The sequence below is a fragment of the Pinus tabuliformis genome, chromosome 8, assembly GCF_031772625.1.
Source record: "Pinus tabuliformis cultivar Carrire ecotype Pingquan chromosome 8, CPIR1, whole genome shotgun sequence".
Classification (NCBI taxonomy): domain Eukaryota; kingdom Viridiplantae; phylum Streptophyta; class Pinopsida; order Pinales; family Pinaceae; genus Pinus; species Pinus tabuliformis.
Window position 1 is genome coordinate 410008468 of NC_142294.1, and position 21200 is coordinate 410029667.

The following is a 21200-nucleotide window of genomic DNA, read 5'->3' on the forward strand; positions in this document are numbered from 1 at the left end:
ATTCTCTTCCAGCACCCAACAACCACATGGTTATGAAAACCAAAAAAATTACATGGTTTTATATGCCATGATTTCTGCTCATTATTAACAATTTGCTTGTAATCAAAATTGCCTTTAGAATACTGAGAAATTTCATACCTCTCTTAGTTGTCTCTGGGGAAAAATTGGTGATGAGAGATTGCCCTAGCTCTTCCTCTACAATGTGCACTATCATGGGAGGACTGTGATGTGTTCCAATCATCCTCTTTCTTTGATGGCTTCAAAAATGTCTTCGAAGCTTCTTCTGCCTTCGAGCACTCTCCTTCAGTGTATCCAAAACCTATAAATCGAGGTTTTTGTACAACCTCGAATGGATGAGTCATTCATAGGCCACTAACACCAAGTCCTCCTCCTTTATACCCCATCTTGGTAAGGAGTCGCATGCCAATTCCTGAAATGGGTACCTCTATATTTCCAACCGAAATAGTGTCATATGAAAATGAAACTGAAGGATGATCAACATTGTTTACCTTAGATGTCGATTATGAAGCAGGTGATGATGGCTTTGCTAAGCCTTCATTATGCTTCAATTTTTCCAAGGCCTCTTATGTGGCTCGTAACTAAAGCTGCAACCTTTTCTTCTCCTCTTTTTCTTCACGTAGAAGCCTCCTCAATTCAAAATTCTCTGCTTGAAGACTCTAATTGATCTCCTTATTTGAATAATGACAGGATGATGAAGAAGATGAATAACCACTAGAAGATGGAGATGGAGCATCGTCCTCTAATATTTCTATCTCTTATTCCTGACTTGCCATCTTCTCCTCATAATCTTCATACATAATGTCCACCATCTGTTCCATCCTAAGGAGGTCCTCATAGAGATCTATTTTGTTCTCCATTTTCCTTCTTGTTGCACATTTAATAATTCACACTCATAATTTGCATCATCAAGAAGGTCACTATGATACCAAACTTGATTCAAATCTCTTTAGCTATCCAAACTAACCAAGGTCTTTTACCTATATGATGTTAGCATAATTGCATGCCAAAGAGTATGAAAATCCATGTGTGAGTCTTTTAAGGAAGATGAAACATAATGATAGCCATCACATCAAGAACATAAAACACATTGATAACAAAGTTCACCTAGTGGGGGTTACAGCTTCAGGCGCGGTGTCAAGAGTGGGGAGGTTGCTCCATTAAATGTTGCAAAATGATGATGATGTACATGGTATACTAGGATAAATTCCCTCAACCTGATTGGCATGTCTCTCCATGGGACATTCTCCTATAGAAACTGTCACTCATATGGGCCCTCCTTTAGGATGTCAAGTAATAAATTCTCACATGACGTGGCATACAAGTGTCCTTCAACATTATGATAGCAAGGATCTCAACAACAAAATCATCATCTTAGCGAATCAAAAGAAAGACATGGCATAACTACATCATATACCTCTACTTTCGGGGATGACTTGAAAACGAAAAGCTCTGTTAATGAAATGGTCTGCACCATTAAATTTATGGTGTGAAATCGTGTCAAACGACTATAAACTTGGCACCTTTACCACATTGTCAAATTTTTTACCCTTGAGAACCTTGAAGATTCTCCCAAATATTCCTTCCTGGAGATGGGTGAAAAATTATCTACTCTGATGACAAATTTAAGCATAGCGTTGCACTCAAGAATTTCTGTGAAAAATTACTATAAAGTCAACATCATTTTTCCTCTATAAAAAATCAGCCTCCAATGGAATCTTTTAGATTTCTCAAGAATCAAAGAATATTCCTGCAATATTTTGTTTCAAGAAGCATTCCATGAGGGTTCCATCTCTACTATGGGTTCTGAGGCATTGAGCATTCTATCTAATTCATGGTTCCAACACTGCACACCATTCTAATGTCTCTTGGCTCGTGCTTTCTCACCTCCTCCTCCCATAGTCGAATGAGGAATGCAAGTTTAAATATAAAATTTTGAGTAGATATCTCAAGGAAAGGTCTGTTGGGTCATTGGCAAGTTGCCAAATTAATGAACGGATGGGCCCAAGTTCAAACCCCATCCAAAATGTGACATTATCAACACTTTTGTTTTCTTTTATGAGGCAAGTGGTTTAAAATGGGTGTGTTTTGTTAAACCATTGGCATGTGGTTGGAGGCTATGGTAACGTTGGTTGGAATTTTGTGTTAAGTGTTGGAAGTTATGGTTTAAGTGGGCTTGCTACTTGGGGCAGGCCAACACATGGCTAGTATGGGCTCGAAATGAATGGATGGGCCTAGGTTCAAAACCCATTCAAAATGTGACATTAACAACACTTTTGTTTGCTTTTATGAGGCAAGTGGTTTAAAATGGGCACGCTTTGTTAAACCATTAGTGTGTGGTTGGAGGTTATTGTAAACGATGGTTGGAATTTTGTGTTAAGTTTTGGTAGTTACATTTTAAGTGGGGCCGCTGCTTGGGGTAGGCCGACACCTGGCTAGCACAGGTTCAAATATTGCTAGCCTCGTCAGTTGTATTTATATACACATATAAATACATACACACACACACACACACATATATATATATATATATATCTGTGTGTGTCTGTGAATGGTCGGTTGGGTGGGTTCATCAGGGGTGGCCCGCCCACCACATATTACAATATTTAACAGGTGTCGTTGGCGGGGGTGGCAGGTGTGGTGGCTCACCACCCCATTTTTTATTTTATTTTTAATAAAAAATTATTTAAAATTAATCTACCTATTTTTAAGGGTCATTGGAAAAATTAACGAGGCAACAAACTCCCTTGTTCTGGCAATCAAAATCCATGCACAAAAAAATTCCAAATTGTTTCCTCTTTAGTGGCTGCCACTAGGCCTTGTTTGATGAAAAATTTGACTCTCAATACCTTCAGCATACAAACTCATATTTGAGTGTCTTTCACAACGTTGGAATTAGGACAATGAGCACTACTTTTTGGTCTTGGTTTGGGTGAAATCTGATAACTTTGATTTTTGATCTTTTGTTGAGCCATTTCTGAATTCCAACTATTTCTGGAGGCAACTGGATCAAAAGATCTAAGAGCCTTCCATGCTATATCAGGCAAAGGAACAATTCCTACCTTATGTCGAGGAGTTGGCACTAGATGCTTAGGTAGAGTTGACAAAGGATACAATTTTGTAGAAGAGTTTTAGAACTACAAGAGAGTGGCATCATGACCTTTGGCAGATTGGTCTAAAAGGACAAATTCTAGGACAAGCTAAATTGTACGCTAGAGAGAAGGTGGAGGAAAATTTTCCTAACCTCATTCAAAAGAAGTTTTTGGGGGCCAAAATCTAGCCAAAATAGGGAGGAGTGATCTGTATTGGATCATTAAATTGTTTTTCATATATTGGAGTGGAAAAAATGGAGGAATCAACTCATGGGACCATTTTTTACCAGTGGGACCCGGTTTGGTAAAACAGGGTTTGAAACCTTCCACAAGGATTTCAGGCATCAAACAAAATTTTTTGGGGTTAAAACTTTATTCTTTTAGCGTCACATTTTCTAATGCTATTCTACACAAAGATCTTTCCAATGACTAAAGAAATGCATCTGTCGGAATCCATATCCAAAAGTTATGCCACTCAAAAGCTTACCTTCTTGTTTTCTCACCCATAATTTGGGTGGATGTCACATCAGCCTCAATTATACATGGGAAAGGGGATACCCACATGATTATGAAGTAAAATACTCTAGAAGAGTCTATATTCTAACTTTGGTTAAGAGTTGACTTAGTCAAACTTTAGCACTAGTAGGTTATCAGACTATGATATAAATGGGCCACTAGGAGGAAGAGGATTTCCATTCTTTCGAGTGCATCTGTTCCATAGTTGAGTAAAAATAAGCCTAGAGGGTTAAGAGGTAGAAAACATAGACTCAATATTTTTGCACTATACCAACCCGTGGGGTACAATCCATACTTCTTTGTACTCGTAACCATACTTTTATACAGATAGAGGGAGTGGAGCAGCCTCACCTTCCAGCTGGAATTTTATCCCAAAAGGGTTTCTAAGAGAAAATCTTGTGTCTAATGTTTGTGTGATATTTGATTTTGTCATTCTTTGTTATCTACATAATTTTAGTTTGCATGCATGCACTATTAATAGTAAATCTACAGATCCATAAATCTAATAAAATTGTAATAGTGTATAATTTTAGATTTTTAAGATAATATTATTATATCTATTTTGATGAACTATCTAGTGGAATATTGACATCAATTTATGGATCACAGACATACACTTTGGATACTTCCTACAAAATTAGATTAGGGATAGGGTCTTCACTTGTCAAAGCGACCAACAAAACAATAAGTTCTAAACCCAATGCTTTTGATTGTTCAACATATTTAATAAAAGGCTCACTCTATTTACTAATCACATATAATTAGGAATCTATATATCTCACATAGGATTCTACCCTATCCAAAGGCTGAACCCTCAATAAAACACTTCCAAAACTTGATGAATTTGATGCAAAAAATAATTCCATGTAGTGACCTAAATGGGACCCAACCAGCAAGAGGCAGATGATAGAATTGCTTAAATATTATTCCTGCAAGAAGGGGTAACCATGGTTGCAAAGGATTGTCATAGCTTCAAATTTAAACTTATTTTATGATCTACGTTATACTCATAACATGTCTTTTAGAGACGAATGCAAGTGATGTGATATGAATAAATTATATGATGTCATAAAATCCGAGTCAAATCAAACTTCCCTAATGTAACACCAAATCCTGAATTCCATTAGAGAAGAATGACCTTCACATGAAGAATTCAAGACTATCCTTGCCTAAATTTAATTTAGAGCTTACTTGTTGATGATGAGCATTCAAATAGTTGACTTTGGAGAGCAAGGCTAGTTCCTTTATATACATTTGTATAGGTATTTCTTGAGAGGAAACCATCTTGATTATTTGGGAGGGAAGCCTCATAAATTAGAATGGAAATTTGAATTTTTAAATGGAGCCAAATACTGTCCAAAAAATTCTTTAGTAATAATTCCTTTAATAATCTAAAAAAAAATTGGCCCAAAATTAATACATGTAGTTTCTTTAATTATATAAAATTCTTTTATGCCCGTGATATTAAATAATTTCCAATGATAAGTTGCCACATAAATATTTTGTTTGGGGTTTTTAACCATAAGATGTGGGCACCAATTTCAATTCGACATAACTCTCAAATCGTGAGGGCTCTCATGGCATGCCACGTACCATCGGAAACAACATGACAAGGTGAATACAATGATGATAGTATCAAAGGAAAATTCATTGATCTACATCTTCAAAATGTGGTGCTTCTAGGGCTTTCAAGGCTTCTTGTTCTTTGGAACTTCCAATTGATGCAAATTAGATGAATATTAAGAGTGTTAAATAATCGATGTTGATATCAATGACAACACCATTCAACAGTTGGTTCATATATCTGTTAATATGTGCTTAATATTAAATGTTGAACTTGTTTTTTAATCTACTTTGTTATATGGTGGTTGTATGTTGTGTGTTGAATGTAATATGTGAGTTGTATGTATTGAATGCAAAATTTTTCTTTAGGGCTTTTCTTTTGAACCATTTGTATGCATATTAAACCATTCATGTATATTTGAGATTATATATATGGATTATGCATTTTATATTATATAAATGCTATTACATGAGATAAAGATTCTAAAGCTCTATTCCAACATCAATTTCTTGGGTTATTTTGAGTGATTTTTAATGATTTTTGGAGAAAAAGTTGTATGGCAGGCTGTTGTTTGTAAGAGACATATATTAATTTTTTGACTATTTAGAGCATAGTTCAAAATTTGATAATGTATTCACTAATCTCCATAGTTAGAGTAGTTATCACTAACAAAGATAACTAGCATGAATGGTCCAGAAAGATAAATCATACCCTCATTTCAAATGAATTGTGGAAAGGAGTTTCTGAAGGAGAAGGTGGAAATCCTCCTGAAAGTCCCACATTAGACAACGATATCACCATATGGGAGAGTAAGAAAAACAAGTCCCGTGCCTTGATTAATACATGAGTAAATGAAGATGTGAGTTGTCACATTCCACCTTTTACAAAAGCCTTTGATGCTTTAAAGAAGCTAAGAGACTTATATGACTCACATTCTGGGCTTGAAGTAGTCCAACTTATGATCAAAATATTCAACATTGAATTAAAAGATAATGATCTGTTGCCCTAACTTTCGAAATCATAGCTATTGTCCATGATATAAAATCCATCAGAGTTAAATTAGATGTTCCCCTCATAGATTTCATCAAGGAATGATATCCCACATATTATAATTATCTTGAATCATTACAAGGCAGTGGCAAGATTAGGGAGATTTCGTCTAACTCTCTTGTGGAGAAGTTTGCATAAAGAGAGAGATTTTGTGAAGAAGAAGATAGTTGCTCAGTATTATGAATAATTTGTATGCTTTGCACAGAAAGAGAAGAATCATCACAAGATTATTTTAGAGGAAGATGTGGCAAAAGATGACATGGAAAGAATAATAATAGAAGTAGGGGGAAAATATTACTAAGGAGGAAGAATTGATCATCATAGTATATGTTGTAACATAAATGGACATGATGATTCCACATGAAATCTCTCTTGGGATAAAATTAGACAAGAAAGAAATGAATAGGAAGGAAAATCACAACATCCAGGGAAAGGAAAAGCAACTGAATCCACTCATTATATTGTGGCACATTTCAATATTTGAGTAAACGAAAACTTATTTAATGCTTCACTTAATGGAAAGATGCATGGTTGCTTGATTAAGGAGGAACCTACCACATGACCTTTCAATGAGAGTTCTTTGAAGAATTTAGTGACAATGTAGATGGAACGGTCTACTTTGTAGGCAAATTAAAATTCAAGTCATTAAAGCCTGACACCATCAGGTTAAAATTGCTTAGACTCCCTAACTTTCTTCTACATGATATTCTCTAGCTCCAAGAGTTGTGGAGAAACTTTTTGTTGTTGGTTTACATATTCCAGTAAGGAAAATCCATTCACATGTTTGATGGAAATGTTGAGCTCAGAAAAACATAAAATAACTCACTTGCCATGATTGGGATAGAAGGAGAAAGTCTCTTAAAGTTGCAAGGAACCTTTATTTGTGCACGAAACTTTGCATATAGTTCTTCGTATGATAGGTACACTACCATCGAGTCTCTTATGGAATGCTATATTTGGACATTTTCACTATGACTAGGAAACTTAAACAATGTGATACTTGTATTTTAGGAAAACATAGGAAACAATCATTTCATGGTTCTCATTCTAGAGCACATAGAAAGCTTGAGTTAATCCATTCTGACTTAAGTGGCACCATGTCGGTTCTTTCTTCAAATGGAAATAAGTACATGATAAATTTTATTGATGATTACAGTAGAATTTGCTGGGTATATATGTTGAATAAAAAATATAAAGCTTTTGAGACTTTCAAAAAAAACCTTGTATGGATTGAAACCAATAAACAATCCAATATTGGCTCCATTTGTATTGAAAATGGAAAATAATATGCTTCAAATTAATTTTAAAACTATCTTCACCAACATGGGATTCAACATCAAACAATTGTGCCTTATAATCCCCAAGAGAATGGTGTAGCCAAAAAATTGAACAATACCATCTTAAAAATGGTGCCTCCAATGATGTTTTTAAAAAATGTTATGTTGATGTTCTGGTTTGATTCTATTCAATGTGTAGTTTATATTAAAACCATACGTCCATCCCATGCTCTAAAACATAAGACTGCCTATAAAAGGTGGTATGGCCACATACACTCGGTGAGGCATCTCAGGGTTTTTGGTTCCACTTGTTATGCCTTGATACGTAAGGGACAAAGAAAAAATCTTGTTGCAAAGAATCAAAATTTTATTTTCTTAGGGTAATCGAATACCTCCAAATCATATCATCTCTAAGATGAAGAAAATAATAAGTTTACACTTTCTAAAGATGTTATTTTTCTTCAATATTCCACGACTGACAATTTTTTTAAGTGGCATCTTGATCACTTAGACAAATTCAGGCATGCAAAATATTTTCAGGAATTTTATGATGATATTCCACATCTTTAAGGAGTGAACCCTATCATGTATCAATCTATGTAATCTCCTTTTAAATCACTCTCTCCCCATTATGATGCTCCAACCATTGATCAAGAAGACACTTTGAGTGATGTGATTTAGAGAATTGGAAGGATAAATCTTGATTCAGCTCCATCTTAGCCAACTGAAAAACCTATGCCATCTCAGAATGGTCCTCCAAAATGGCTCACTAAGACACTTGGAAGTGTTAATGGTGATGAGGTTGGAGAGATAGGAATGAGAAGTTCTAGTTACAAAATGGAGTTGATTTACATGATTGTGATTTAGTTACTGATATGGATGTTTCTTATGATTTTGAATTAAATATTTCTATATATTTTGAACCAAATTCCTTTAAAAAAGTTACTCTCATGATGAATGGAAAGAATAAATGTAGAAAGAGTATGATGCTCTGATAAAGAATGGAACCTACAAGTAGGTGATGCTTTGTGTGGAACCAAAATGATTGGCTGCAAGTGGGTCTTTAGGAACAAGTATAACGTAGATGCCTCATTTGATAAGCATAAAAGTAGGCTCATGGAAAAAGATTTTGCATAGAAATAAGAGGTTGACTATGACGAAACATTGCCCCCCACAAAAAAATGGGCTACCATCTAGACTTTATTTTCCTTGATAACTCATAATCGATGGGAAGTCCATCAAATGGATGTAAAAACTCCTTTCTTGAATGAATATCTAAAAGATAATATTTTTAAGTCTCAACCATAAGGATTTGTTGTGAAGGTATGGGAGCATAAAGTATGCAAGCTTATAAAATCCTTGTATGGCCTCAAACAAGCACCAAGAGCCTAGTGTGAGAAATTGACTAAGCATTTTCTAAAACTAAATTTCAAGAACTATGATCTTGATGATGCAACCTTGTTTGTCAAGAAATTTGGAAAAAATATTGTATATCATGTGGTGTATGTATATGATCTATTGATGTGAGGAAGCAATTAAAATTACATTGCATCTATAAATAAATAATTGAGGAAAGGTTTTGAGATTATATATTTGGGATATGTTCACTATTATTTGCGTATTGAAGTAATCCAACATCAATATTTTATATTCCTCTCTCAAAAGAAGTACATTGAAGATCTGTTGAAAAAAATTAGCATGGCCCAATGTAATCCTTTGACCATTCCAATGGAACAAAATTTAAAGGTTACATCCAAAAAAGGAAATGAATTTGAGGAAGCAACTAAGTACAGAAACTCATAAGAAGTCTTAACTACTTGACTACTATTAGACTCAACATTTTATTTTCTGTTGGGACCCTCTCCATGTTTATGCAAAATCCTTGTGATGGTCATTGGTCTGTTGCAAAAAGTGTTCTAAGGTACCTGAAGGGAACTCAAACTTTGGACTCAAGTATACATAGGTGAATGAATTCAGGTTGATTGGATACTCTAATTTAGATCTTGATGGAGATAAGGAAAATGGACTATTTATTTCAGGTTTAGTTGTGATTCCCAGATCAAGAGCTATCTCTTGGAGGTTACAAAAACAATAAGTTCCAAGAGATTCCACAATAGAGGCAAGCCATATGGCAACTACAAAAGCAATGAAGAAAATTGTGCGGCTCAGGAAAATTCTTGAATATTTGCAAGAGATAGAAGTGCATTGTACTTATCTTCAATTGAAAATACTTCTGCAACAAAATTGGCCAAGAATCGAAAGTTCCATGATCGAACCAAGTATATCAATACAAAGTATCATTTGACTGACATCATATTAAGGCCAAGCCTATTCACCTACGTTATTTTTTAAAAAATATCTCCATCAAAGCACTTGGAAGAGAAAAGTTTGAAAGATTTGGAATGATCCTTGGACTCACCAATATCCCTTCAAATTAAGGGGGGAATGTTGATAACTAATCTTTAGGAATTAGGAAAATATTATAAATATTGTAAATATGAGAATAAAGAAGAAAAAGAGACATTGGAATATGAATTCCAAGGGCCTCTTTCTCCTTGTATATATTAATTATGATCTTTCTTAATGGAATAACAACTATTCGTGTAGTTATCAATGCCTGGCTTGACACTTGTGATGGATGATTTTTTTCATATAATTTACAAATTATTTTTCTCATTTAGTACATTCCAATGAGCTATTATTCATATGCAAAAGTTATGGTCTTAACAAGGTAAAGATCCAAATATTCATTACATGTCAAGATGGTGACCATGTTAGCACACCATAATTCTAATATAAGTATTGATTAACATGTGAGAATCCAATATACACCTTTAAAAGCATAATGGAAGTTCCAAGAAGGTTTTAGAACCCTAAATCCAACATAATTTATAATACAAGGGTTCCCTTATTCTTTAGGTGCTAATTGTTCCATGGAATGAACGTGATTGTGAAACAAATACTAATAGATTAATGAGAGAAACTCATAGGGTAGAGGACTATAAGTATTGATTAACATGTGGGAATCCAATATACACCTTTAAAAGCATAATGGAAGTTCCAAGAAGGTTTTAGAACCCTAAATCCAGCGTAATTTATAGTGCAAGGGTTCCCTTATGCTTTAGGTGCTAATTGTTGCATGGAATGAACATGATTGTGCAACAAATACTAATAGAGTAATGAGAGAAACTCATAAGGTAGAAGACTATAGAAGACCATAGTGACTGATAACTTTATGGTAAGCTTAAGAAGATTTAAACTATAAATCTCAATAATAAAAGAACAAAAAAGACATAGTAATTGATAAAGTCCAAAATATGATGAAATCTTAACAACATTATGAACGACAAAGATATATCTTGTTTATGCTACATATAAAATTATCATTCCATTATTATCTAATCATTAGAGATTGTATAATTGATGACAAATTTTAAATTTTGAATAAAAAAAAATGAATTTTAGATAAAGAAAAAAAATATCGTAATTAGAATTATTTTCCAATTAATATTAGTGAAATAATTTGACTTAATAATATATATCAATTTTAAAAATATTTATGAAATGTATTCCTATCCAATTAGGTTGTTTCCAACTAATATGAAGCTATATCCTATATTCATTCAGTATTTTGGTCATGCAATCTTATTAGTCCCTGCCATCTGGCATTCAGCAGGGACTATAGTAATCGATCAAGGTGGAGTTAGCATTAATTCTGCGGTGTTATTTGCGGTGTTTTAGCTGTTTAACATAAGGTTTCCAAATCACCTTTCAGCCGATGTGCTTACATAAGCTAAGTTCCATTTGCAACATCCGCTTCGCCATCTTATTTGGCCTCTTCCCGAGGCGGAAGAGGCCGGATCATACCTTAAATTACTTTTATGCGCACTGCATTCTCCCTAACTGTCAACGGTCTGGGTTTAATGTTAACATTAATTCCCATTAATTCGTATTATCTGCACGGGTATGGGTATGTTAAGGTTTACTAAGCTTTGGTGTTAAGGTGCAGGTGTCCGTGGCTGCCGTCAGGTGTCAGGAGGGCGGTCCCCAATATCAACACCTTGCATCTGCTTCCCATGTTTCTTGCATTTACTTCTGAGAGAGCTTCTGGTTGTAGGAAGCCAGGAAATTCTGCTCGACCTTCCTTGGCGGGGTAGCGGAACGATCTCGCATCTGTCGCCTGGTTCGCATCTGTCGCCTGGTTCAATCAACGACCATTTCTGGAGGAGCCCAGCACGTTCGACTACCTTACAACAGGTTTTCCCATTCATGTATGTTATCCCATTCCTGTATGTTACATTCCTGTATGTTATCCCATTCCTGTATGTTATTTTTGTTGCAGTGAAGGAAAATCCCTGAGACTGCTTTCTTTATAGTTGGTTTCACAAGTCTGATTGACTTCTCTGCCATATAGCTGATGGTCTGTTGGGAAAAAACAACATGGATTCAAATAGATCAAGATTTTTTTTTTGAGATTTTATATAGGATACAAGAGAATAGAATATATTTATTTACATCCTCGGAAGATTCTGTAGAAACTATAGGACTAAGTTATAGCGAAAATTGTACAACAAATTTCCGCAGCGTAGCTACCCCAAGGCTAACTTCACCTACTCTATCTATACTGTGAAAATACCCATTTTTCAAAGTTTTTAAACACCTTGAGTATCAACTACCTAATTGTTTTTAAGTTTTAAAACACTTTACATATAAGTTTATAACTACGTACTGAGGGCAAATTTTACCAGCCATGTAAACTATTCAAATATTCATGCTTTATTGAGGGCTTCTTCTTACTTTCTTGTACAAAGTTACTGTAACATGTATATTAACCCACCTAAAAAAATGCCTGATGTTCAACATGACTTACTTGTTTAGGTTCGCCATTTCTGCCTCCAATGGTGGTTGCAATAATATGCCCCGCCTCTGTGACATTTCCAGCTACGACAGTTGCTTTTTCTTCCATCTCCTGAGGAACTTATCCATTAGGAAAAATTGATTTGAAACACTGTAACAGTTCTGTTTCAAATAACCTAAACCATGTGATCACCTTGTCATCCTTGATCTTCATGGTGTTCATCTCTCTGGGTAGGCGTTCAACTCCACTTGGTCCCAATTTTACTGGCGCAGAACCGGTCTTGGTTTTTGGGGTCCTCCCGGTGAGGGGAGGTGAGCGACCTAAACTGCTATATCAATCTATTTTCGTGAGCCTCCCGGCCATGTATCTTCTCTTGGCAGGTCCTGAAAGGTCTGCTTTGCTTTCTCATTGATGCCTTGCTCCGTCCTACCTTTCAGTCAGTGCAGGCTAGGAATCTCAGCAAGCAAGCAGGTTTCCAAGCTACCTTTGTACAATATTCAGATGCAGACACACGGTGGAGTGTCATCCTTCGGATATCACATTGACCAGGGCCATTCCTCGCGTGTTCTTTGAGAGCCTATCAAACCATGATCAAAAGGAACAGATCTCCTTTCATGCTAATCTATGCTAATCTCGACATTGCCGGAAGAAAGAGCCTGTGAACTATCCAAGATTATGCTGTAATGCATGCACGCTGGCGGGTCTTCAGAATGGTGGCCACGGTCTTTTTGTTCCATTAGTCGAACTATCCAAGATTATGCAAAACAGGTGTAACACATGCAGGGAGGGTCTTCGGAATGGCGGGTCCGTGGATTATCTCCAGAACAGTTTCTACACGACTTCCGACTCGGATTTGCCAAAATATGTCATATGATCACGGTTGTCGACGATATCTACGACACCTTCGGAACAATGGAGGAGCTCGAACTCTTAACCGCAGCATTTAAGAGGTGATATCTGGGGAGGCCTATTTCATAGAGGTGATATCTGGGAGGCCTATTTCATACATATAATTCTTATGTATTTTTAATAACTTTACCTTCAAATTAAGAAAACGTATACTAATCCTTCTCGATTTTAAATAAGTAACTTTCTAATCGAGTCAACGAATATTACCATTGCATAAATTGTGTATATAATGATCAGATGGGACCCGTCTTCAATAAAGTGTCTTCCAGATTATATGAGAGGATTGTACATGGCGGTTTACCACAACATAAACGAAATGGCACGAGAGGCACAGAAGATTCAAGGCCGAGACACAGTCAGCTATGTTCGACAATCTGTATGAACAATTATAGTAAAGCATACACGTAATACAAATATTTCTTTGTGAGAACCTTAACTTGGGGAAATATTTCACCCAGTATGATCAGTTAATTTTGTTTCGCTTGTTCATGTGCCTGTGCAGTGGGAGGATTATTTTGATTCGTCTATGGTAGAAGCCAGGTCGATTTCCACTGGTTATCTTCCGACGTTCGAGGGGTACCTTGATATGTGCCATCCTTCGACTCAAAGGTGACACTCAAGGCTACAAGGTATTCCTCATAACCTTTTATAGCAAATCAAATCAAATGGAATATGTTGTGGATTTATTCATTTTTTATTGCAATTTAGAATTGGGATACATATGATAGTGACAATGGCATTGTGAATGCAGGCGGACAGGGCGCGTGGAGAGGAAGCTTCGTCCGGAACGTGTTATATGAAAGACAATCCTGGAATAACAACAGAGGAAGATGCTGTCAATCACATCAATTCTATGGTCAATGAGTTAACAAAGGAACTGAATTGGGAGTTACTTAGACCCGACAGCATTATTCCCATCTCTTACAAGAAGCCTGCGTTCGACATTTGCAGAATTTTTCATCACGGTTACAAGTACCGAGATGGGTTCAGTGTTGCAAGCATTGAAATAAAGAAGTTGGTAACGAGAACCATCGTTGAAACTGTGACTTTGTAACAAGACCTGAAACGTACAATAAGTTCCCAAGTTTCTGATTTTGCTACCTAAACCTGGAGATCTCTGATTTTGCTACCGTGTTCTTTTTGGTCAGCTAATAGAGACGTCCATATCATAATGGTCATATGGAGTAGGTGGTGGAATTGATTGGAAGCATGGAAAGATACCATATTACATTATAAAATATGTGGCTTTATCTTATAAAATATGTGCGTTCATGTCAATCTATTTTATTGGTTATATTTGATAGCACTTCGATAGAGTGTAAGATAATCAATCTAGAGCAAGGGATAACGCTCAAAGCACTGGTTCTGGTTAATCAAGCGAATCACCCGGATCAACTGCTTAGTCGATCAACCTCATTGGTTGAACTAAGAGCTTACATTATAAAATATGTGGCTTTATTTTATAAAATATGTGCGTTCATGTCAATCTATTTTATTGGTTATATTTGATAGCACTTCGATAGAGTGTAAGATAATCAATCTAGAGCAAGGGATAACGCTCAAAGCACTGGTTCTCGTTAATCAAGCGAATCACCTGGATCAACTGCTTAGTCGATCAAGGTCATTGGTTGAACTAAGAGCTTGCCAGCATAACTATGACACATCACATATTATGCAGGCTCAACTTAGTGCAAGGACTCGCTGCATCGCAGCCATCCTTGTTTAATTTTACTACTTTCGACTTAATATGGAACTAAATCTTATTCTATTTCCACTCCAAATCTTATTTCCATTTTTATTTTCAAATCTTATTTCTATTTTTAGGTTCTATTTTCACTGCATAAAATTGTGGTTTGTTCTTGTATTTCACTTCCTTTAAGGGCGAACACTCAATGTATTATAAGAAAAGCGATAAGTTAGAATTAGAGAAATAAATGAACTTGAAGACTGGAATTCATATTAATAAATAATATATCCCAGATACTTAGGTAATAATAAAATATTTTCTTGTATCTTAGCTAATAATAAAATATTTTCTTGTATCCATTTTAATGATTATTTATTTTTAATTTAACGTAACTTATTCCTATTATAATAAAAATGATAATTAAGATAACTATTTAGTGAACGTTGATCTTCTTATCCAGATTTCTATCCTACACGTTTGCCTTATACAGGTGTTGTGATGTGGCTTATCTTCTCTGATATCATTTATTGTAATTATGTTTTTAATGTGTTAGAGGCTCTCTATTTATATCCATCCATCACTCATCCTTTCATCGTCAGATGCGACATACAGATTGATATCAGGCAGGTCAATTCTGTCAACCCACATTGGTTCTAACAGAGAATTAATTTTATTTTCAGTTCAACTTTGGCTAACTAACTAAGCAACCTGTTTCTGATTTTGGTTTCAGATGGCTTACACATGTCTCCCTGCATTCCTCTTTGCCTGCTTGATACTCATCGCCTTGACATCTGCAAGGGATTTTGGATACTTCCCTGAGGATCTTCTGAGTGAGGAAAGAACTGTGAGTCTCTATGAATCATGGCGCGCCAAGCACAACAAGGTGTATACATTAGAAGAGGAGAAGCAACAGAGATACCGGATTTTCAGAGACAATCTGAGATATATAGATGAAGTTAACCAGAAGAACCTGAGCTACTGGCTTGGTCTTACCAAATTTGCAGACATGAGTAATGACGAGTTCAAATCAAGATACCTAAGAACTAAACGAAGCCAGCCTAGAAGTTATGGCAAGAAATTCAGATTCGAAAACCCTAGTGATGTGTCCCGGCCTATAGATTGGAGGGAGAAAGGTGCAGTGACCCATGTGAAAGATCAAGGCGAATGCGGTGAGTTTGTTGATATGTGAAACATAAATTAATTTCAAGAAGCCTCAAAGCTGATAATGTAACTAATATCAGTTAGGTTTATCCTTAGCTCAATCTCCATGAAATGTAAAAAGCATTAATGTTTCAAATTTGTGCGGTGTTATATATTATCCAGGCAGTTGTTGGGCTTTTGTCACAACTGGAGCAGTAGAAGGCATCAACCAAATCGTGACTGGCAATCTTGTTTCCCTTTCTGAGCAAGAGCTTATCGACTGTAACACGCCTGAAAACCACGGTTGCGAAGGGGGAGATATGCCGAAAGGATTTGAATATATTATGTCTACTGGGGGAATTTATTCAGAAGCAGATTACCCTTATAAGGGCGAAGACGGAGAATGTGAATACAACGAAGTATTTTATTCTACTGAAATCTAAATTTGATTTAGGGTAGATGTAAGGAACATTTGAGCATCTTATCATTTAAAATAATTGACTTCTCTTTTCTGCTGCTGCATGTTACCATGTTCATGTTGAATCACAAAGTTGTATTTACTGATTGTCTGCTGCTACATGTTCATGTTCAGTCGATTCACAACGCGGCATCGATCGATGGGTACGAGATTGTGCATACTAGCCTTGATGCCCTCTTACAAGCCCTGGCTAATCAGCCCATCAGTGCGGGAATTGATTCCTCTGGCGATAATTTCCAGCATTACGCAGGCGTAAGAACTACGTTATCATTCCTAGATACTATATCTTCCTAGCATGTAGATTTTTATAGTTAAAAACATTATTAGTATTATATATATATATATATATATATATAATATTGTTGATTTTTTTAGACTTTCAACATTTCGGATGAACCCTTTACATATTTTTTCGATAAAGAAAGTTTATCAAATGAATTTTCTATGTCCAGAGCTGGGTGAAAGTATTTCTAATGGACTTTTATATTTGAAAATAAGTGAAGTGTTCGCTCAAAACTTCAAAAAAACCAACGAAATCCCACATTGTTACAAAAGTTTTAATCATATCTTCCAATGATTGATGGAAATCAACTTTCCATCTGGGTTTGTGTTTTTCATTGCAGGGCGTGCTGTCAGGAAGCTGTGGAACCGACATGAATCACGGAGTTTTAATAGTTGGTTATGACAGCGATGGGGCCCTTATTGCAAAGAATTCTTGGGGTACTGACTGGGGAGAAGGTGGATATGTCAAGCTTGACACCACCGATGATGAGACAGGACAGTGTGGGCTCTACACTGACCTGACTTATCCTACCAAAAGTGAATTTTAATGTAACATTACATCCATTTCATTTTCAACCTTAGATTATATTACATTGGACAAAAATAATTTTATAAGATAAGATTAATTTTCCTTCTATCGATTTCCCGCTCAGAGGTACTGGGACAAGACAAGGCCATGCGTGAATGAATAGAACAGTGAAGTAAAAATAAGAGGGAAAAAAGTTTGCACAGCTTAGCTACCACACTTTCATGTTGTGATCTTTTGTATGGGATGTTAGCACATGTAATGGTGTTAGGTTTTTTGGTGGAGTAAAGCAATGGATTTCTAACTTGGGCATTTATTTATTTTAATATTTATTTATTTTATATTAATTGGGTATTTATTTATTTGAATATTCTTTTATTTTATGTTGATTTTTTATTTTGAAATTATTAAATATTAATAAATATAAGGCATTAATAATGGAGAATGAATAAAGTATAATTGACTAAATAATGGTATAGTTTAATTTACATAGGATTGTTATTTTTTTTTTTCATTTAAAATATATTTTTGAATGTATAAATAGATTCAGTTATATTTTAAATAATTTAAATTTACTTTTTGAAAGATTATCTAAAAAGTAAAAAAGAAGAGAACACAAGATTCGCAGCGCTGCAACTGAAAATTTTCGTTCTGCATCCCTTGAGCTCGGCTCTGCTCTACCCTATCTGGGCGTGGAGCTCTGCGTCTTTGAAGAGGCCTTCGGTGTGCGGAGCGTTTTGGATTGAAGAGGTTCAGGCTTTCGTGTTGCAATCGTGTTTCGATAGCTCTGGGGGTCGATCTGAGTTGGTGCATGGGGTCCCTGCTTTGACCCCCGCCCCTCGATCCCCGGCCATGGCAAATGGAGGCGATTCCCTTCCGCCTTCAGATCTAGATGCATTCCATTCCCTTGTTGCTGTAGCTGATAAGCAGCCAATCTCGGTCTCGCAACAAAAGTTCGTTAAAAAGTTGGACAACATCCCTACGGTGTCTCTATCGGTAAATGATGCTTGTAGATCAGCGCTAAACCTTGCCGAAAAGGGCCTCATCGGCCAGTTCACAGGGCTATGGCCATCCCCGAAGGCAGTAGATGATTGGGTCAAACGAAACTGGATCCCACTGGTTAAGGAAGGAATAAAAAGCCATTTTGTAGGCAAAGGGTTCTTCGTCTTCGTGTTTGACAGTGGGGAAGACCGAAGCTTGATCTTCAGAAGTGGACCTTATTTCATGGGCCCTCAAGGGTTATATTTGAACAAATGGTCTCCAAATTTTGACCCTGCTCAAGATGTGCCCATAGCCGTCCCTGTTTGGGTGCGCCTCCCGCACCATCCCTCTCCACGACTGGAGTGAGAGCTCACTGCAATCCATTGGCAATGCCCTAGGCAGGTATATTGATCAGGCCCCGAGGAAGGAATAGTTCTCTTGCGCACGCATCTGTGTGGAAGTTGATCTGGAGGTCGGGCTTCCTGAAGCCATCAAACTTTCAGTGGCATACTGGTAGCATATTCAAGAGCTAGATTACGAACAATTGCCCTTTAAATGTCGACATTGCCATGAATATGGGCATTTTGCAAGATATTGTAAAAAAAAATGAGGAAATAGTAGAAAAAGAAAAAGGTGAGCAGTGGAAGCAAGCAAAGAGAACAGCAAGCAGCAGGCAGAACAACAAAAACAAAGCAAAAGAGACAGGGAACAAAACAGGGAAAGAAGACGTAAGTAATCAAAACAGTGGAAGCAGGGAAGCTAATAGCATTGCAGGAGATAAAAACCCCTTCGAATCTCTTACACCACCGGCAGATCCTCTAGAGGTCGAGCAGGAAGATCCACCACAGATGAATAATGCAGACAACCAAGAGCCAGGTAACATCCCAAATTCGAATTCTAGCAATACCCCTTCTCCTTCTTATGCTGACATCATAAAACAAAAGAAGAAGAACCTAGAAAACACGGGCTCATCTAATGAGGAAACCTTTGAAAGGCCATCCAAAAAAGTGGGAAGAAGAAGAAACAAGGAAACTAGGGAAGAAGAATCAGAACGGCAGAAAACCCTAGGTAGTCAAACTACCATTGAAATGACCATCGGGAGAAATACAAGACCAAGGGCGTCCAAGGGAGGAGGCCCCACCCCATCAAGTGGTAAATGATGCAGCTGGTCTCTTGGAACTGTAGGGGACTGGGTAATCCCAATAAGGCAGAGGCTATCAAAGACTTATTGAAGATGGAAACCGCGGACATCCTTATGCTCCAAGAGACTAAAATAGAAGGGGAAACCCTTCTAAACACTAGCATTATGAAATGGAAATATGATTCAGGAAAGGTTGTCAGTGCAAGGGGCTCGGCCGGAGGAATAGGCACATTTTGGTCAAAAAACTCCTTCTCATTAGAACGATTCTCTGAGACCCAACATTGGATCTTCACAGAACTGCGCCACACTGTAAGCAATCTCCCCCTTGCTCTGTTTAACTTGTACGTCCCTGTTCATTATGAAGAAAAGAGAGAGTGCTGGAGGACACTCTTGGATTATATAGAGCAGATCAACCCCACAAATATAGTCATAGGCGGTGATCTGAATATAATTCTAGATCCCAAAGAAAAAAGAGGAGGGATTTACTCTAGGGATCCTTTCATCAATACAGTGGGAAATCTGATACTGCAGTGGGACTTAGTTGACTTCAAACCTGTGAAAGGAAAATACACCTGGACTACAATAGAACATGAGAAAATCAAATATCTGCTAGGTTGGATAGATTTCTCATCAGCATCTCTTTAATGATGGACAACAGAATAGTTTTTTCCAAGATTCTCCCAAAGCTCACATCGGACCGTAAGCCAATTCTTTTATGCCTAAAAGAAGAAGAAGATCTTGGCCCCCTCCCATTTCGTCTCAACCCTCTCTGGGCAGGTAAAGAAGGGTTCTTTGAAACAGTTCAAACAACATGGAGGATAGATGTATTCGGGTCCCCAAGCTTTGTGTGGGAACAAAAAATGAAAAACACAAAAAAAGCTCTTAAAGATTGGATAAAGAAATCTATGCAAACCCCCACTAGGCAGAGGAAGGAGGCAGTTCTTCAGTTGGAAAGAATACAATTCGAAATGGAGGAGAAAGATGCCTCTCCCATAGACTTAGCCAATGAAAAATCTGCCCAAATGAATGCATATTGTTCTTTTAGAATTGAAGAAGAACATTGGCGCTTAAAGTCTCGAAGCCTGTGGCTCAAATCTGGGGACAGAAATACCACATACTTCCATAGACAGTGCAGGGCTCGCCTCTCACGCAATCATATAGCAGAAATTACCAGCACTAGCGGTCAGGTGTATAAAGGATTTTCTCAAATCAAAGAAGCAGCTGTAAACCATTTTCAGAACCTCCTTAGTGGAGAAAGAAATGGGAATGAGGAGGATGCAAAAGAGTTTCTCACAACCATTCCAAAACTAGTCAGCGTGGAAGATAATGATTCTCTGTTGAGCCCAGACACAGAAGAAGAGATAACTAATATAGTCTGGTCCATGGAACTAGACAAAGCTCGAGGACCTGACGGATTCTCAGTTCATTTTTATAGAATTTGTTGGGAGATTATCAAAACTGATCTCTTCAGAATGATAAGAGGAATCCTGAGGAAGGAAAAAGTGGGTAGAGGAATAAACTCCACCTTCCTCGCTTTAATCCCCAAGGAAACAATCCCAGGCTCCTTTGACAGATACAGGCCGATCTCACTCTGCAATTCATCCTACAAGATCGTGGCCAGACTGCTGGCTAACAGAATTAAGCCCCTTCTCCAAAAGCTCATCTCTCCAGCCCAAGGAGT

At 36.8% G+C, this 21200-nt stretch overlaps 2 protein-coding genes and 1 long non-coding RNA gene across 4 annotated transcripts; 2 read left to right on the plus strand and 1 right to left on the minus strand.

Moving 5' to 3' along the window:
* Positions 1–11915: 11915 nt before the first annotated feature.
* LOC149235794 (uncharacterized) lies at positions 11916–12664 on the minus strand. Its single transcript, XR_016268343.1, has 3 exons — positions 12568–12664; positions 12388–12486; positions 11916–11939 (listed from the first exon to the last, which is right to left on the minus strand). It is a non-coding gene; the product is annotated as an uncharacterized LOC149235794 (long non-coding RNA).
* Positions 12648–14468, plus strand: LOC149235795 (monoterpene synthase like 1, chloroplastic-like). 2 transcript variants are annotated; one of them, XR_016268342.1, is made up of 4 exons: positions 12648–13355; positions 13522–13660; positions 13787–13913; positions 14036–14468. XR_016268342.1 is itself a non-coding variant. In XM_089461462.1 (4 exons), exons 1-3 carry the CDS (start codon positions 13153–13155, stop codon positions 13895–13897), a joined length of 423 nt encoding a protein of 140 aa, XP_089317588.1. In that variant the 5' UTR covers positions 12648–13152; the 3' UTR covers positions 13898–13913; positions 14036–14468. The 2 variants fall into 2 exon arrangements, 1 of the variants encoding a protein (XP_089317588.1); XM_089461462.1 differs by having other exon boundaries at positions 12648–13325.
* A 1140-nt stretch (positions 14469–15608) lies between these two features.
* On the plus strand, positions 15609–17687 carry LOC149235796 (cysteine protease XCP2-like). Its single transcript, XM_089461463.1, has 4 exons — positions 15609–16140; positions 16295–16530; positions 16704–16841; positions 17213–17687. Exons 1-4 carry the CDS (start codon positions 15702–15704, stop codon positions 17417–17419), a joined length of 1020 nt encoding a protein of 339 aa, XP_089317589.1. The 5' UTR covers positions 15609–15701; the 3' UTR covers positions 17420–17687.
* The last annotated feature ends 3513 nt before the right edge of the window (positions 17688–21200 follow it).

Excerpts from the sequence above, each read along its gene's own strand:
- LOC149235795 (XM_089461462.1), top strand. The coding sequence starts at position 13,153 with ATGCAGGGAGGGTCTTCGGAATGGCGGGTCCGTGGATTATCTCCAGAA. Across the intron at positions 13,326-13,521 it reads TTAACCGCAGCATTTAAGAG|ATGGGACCCGTCTTCAATAA; the intron begins GTGATATCTGGG and ends TATAATGATCAG. Across the intron at positions 13,661-13,786 it reads TCAGCTATGTTCGACAATCT|TGGGAGGATTATTTTGATTC; the intron begins GTATGAACAATT and ends GTGCCTGTGCAG.
- LOC149235796 (XM_089461463.1), top strand. The coding sequence starts at position 15,702 with ATGGCTTACACATGTCTCCCTGCATTCCTCTTTGCCTGCTTGATACTC. Across the intron at positions 16,141-16,294 it reads GAAAGATCAAGGCGAATGCG|GCAGTTGTTGGGCTTTTGTC; the intron begins GTGAGTTTGTTG and ends TATATTATCCAG. Across the intron at positions 16,842-17,212 it reads ATTTCCAGCATTACGCAGGC|GGCGTGCTGTCAGGAAGCTG; the intron begins GTAAGAACTACG and ends TTTTCATTGCAG.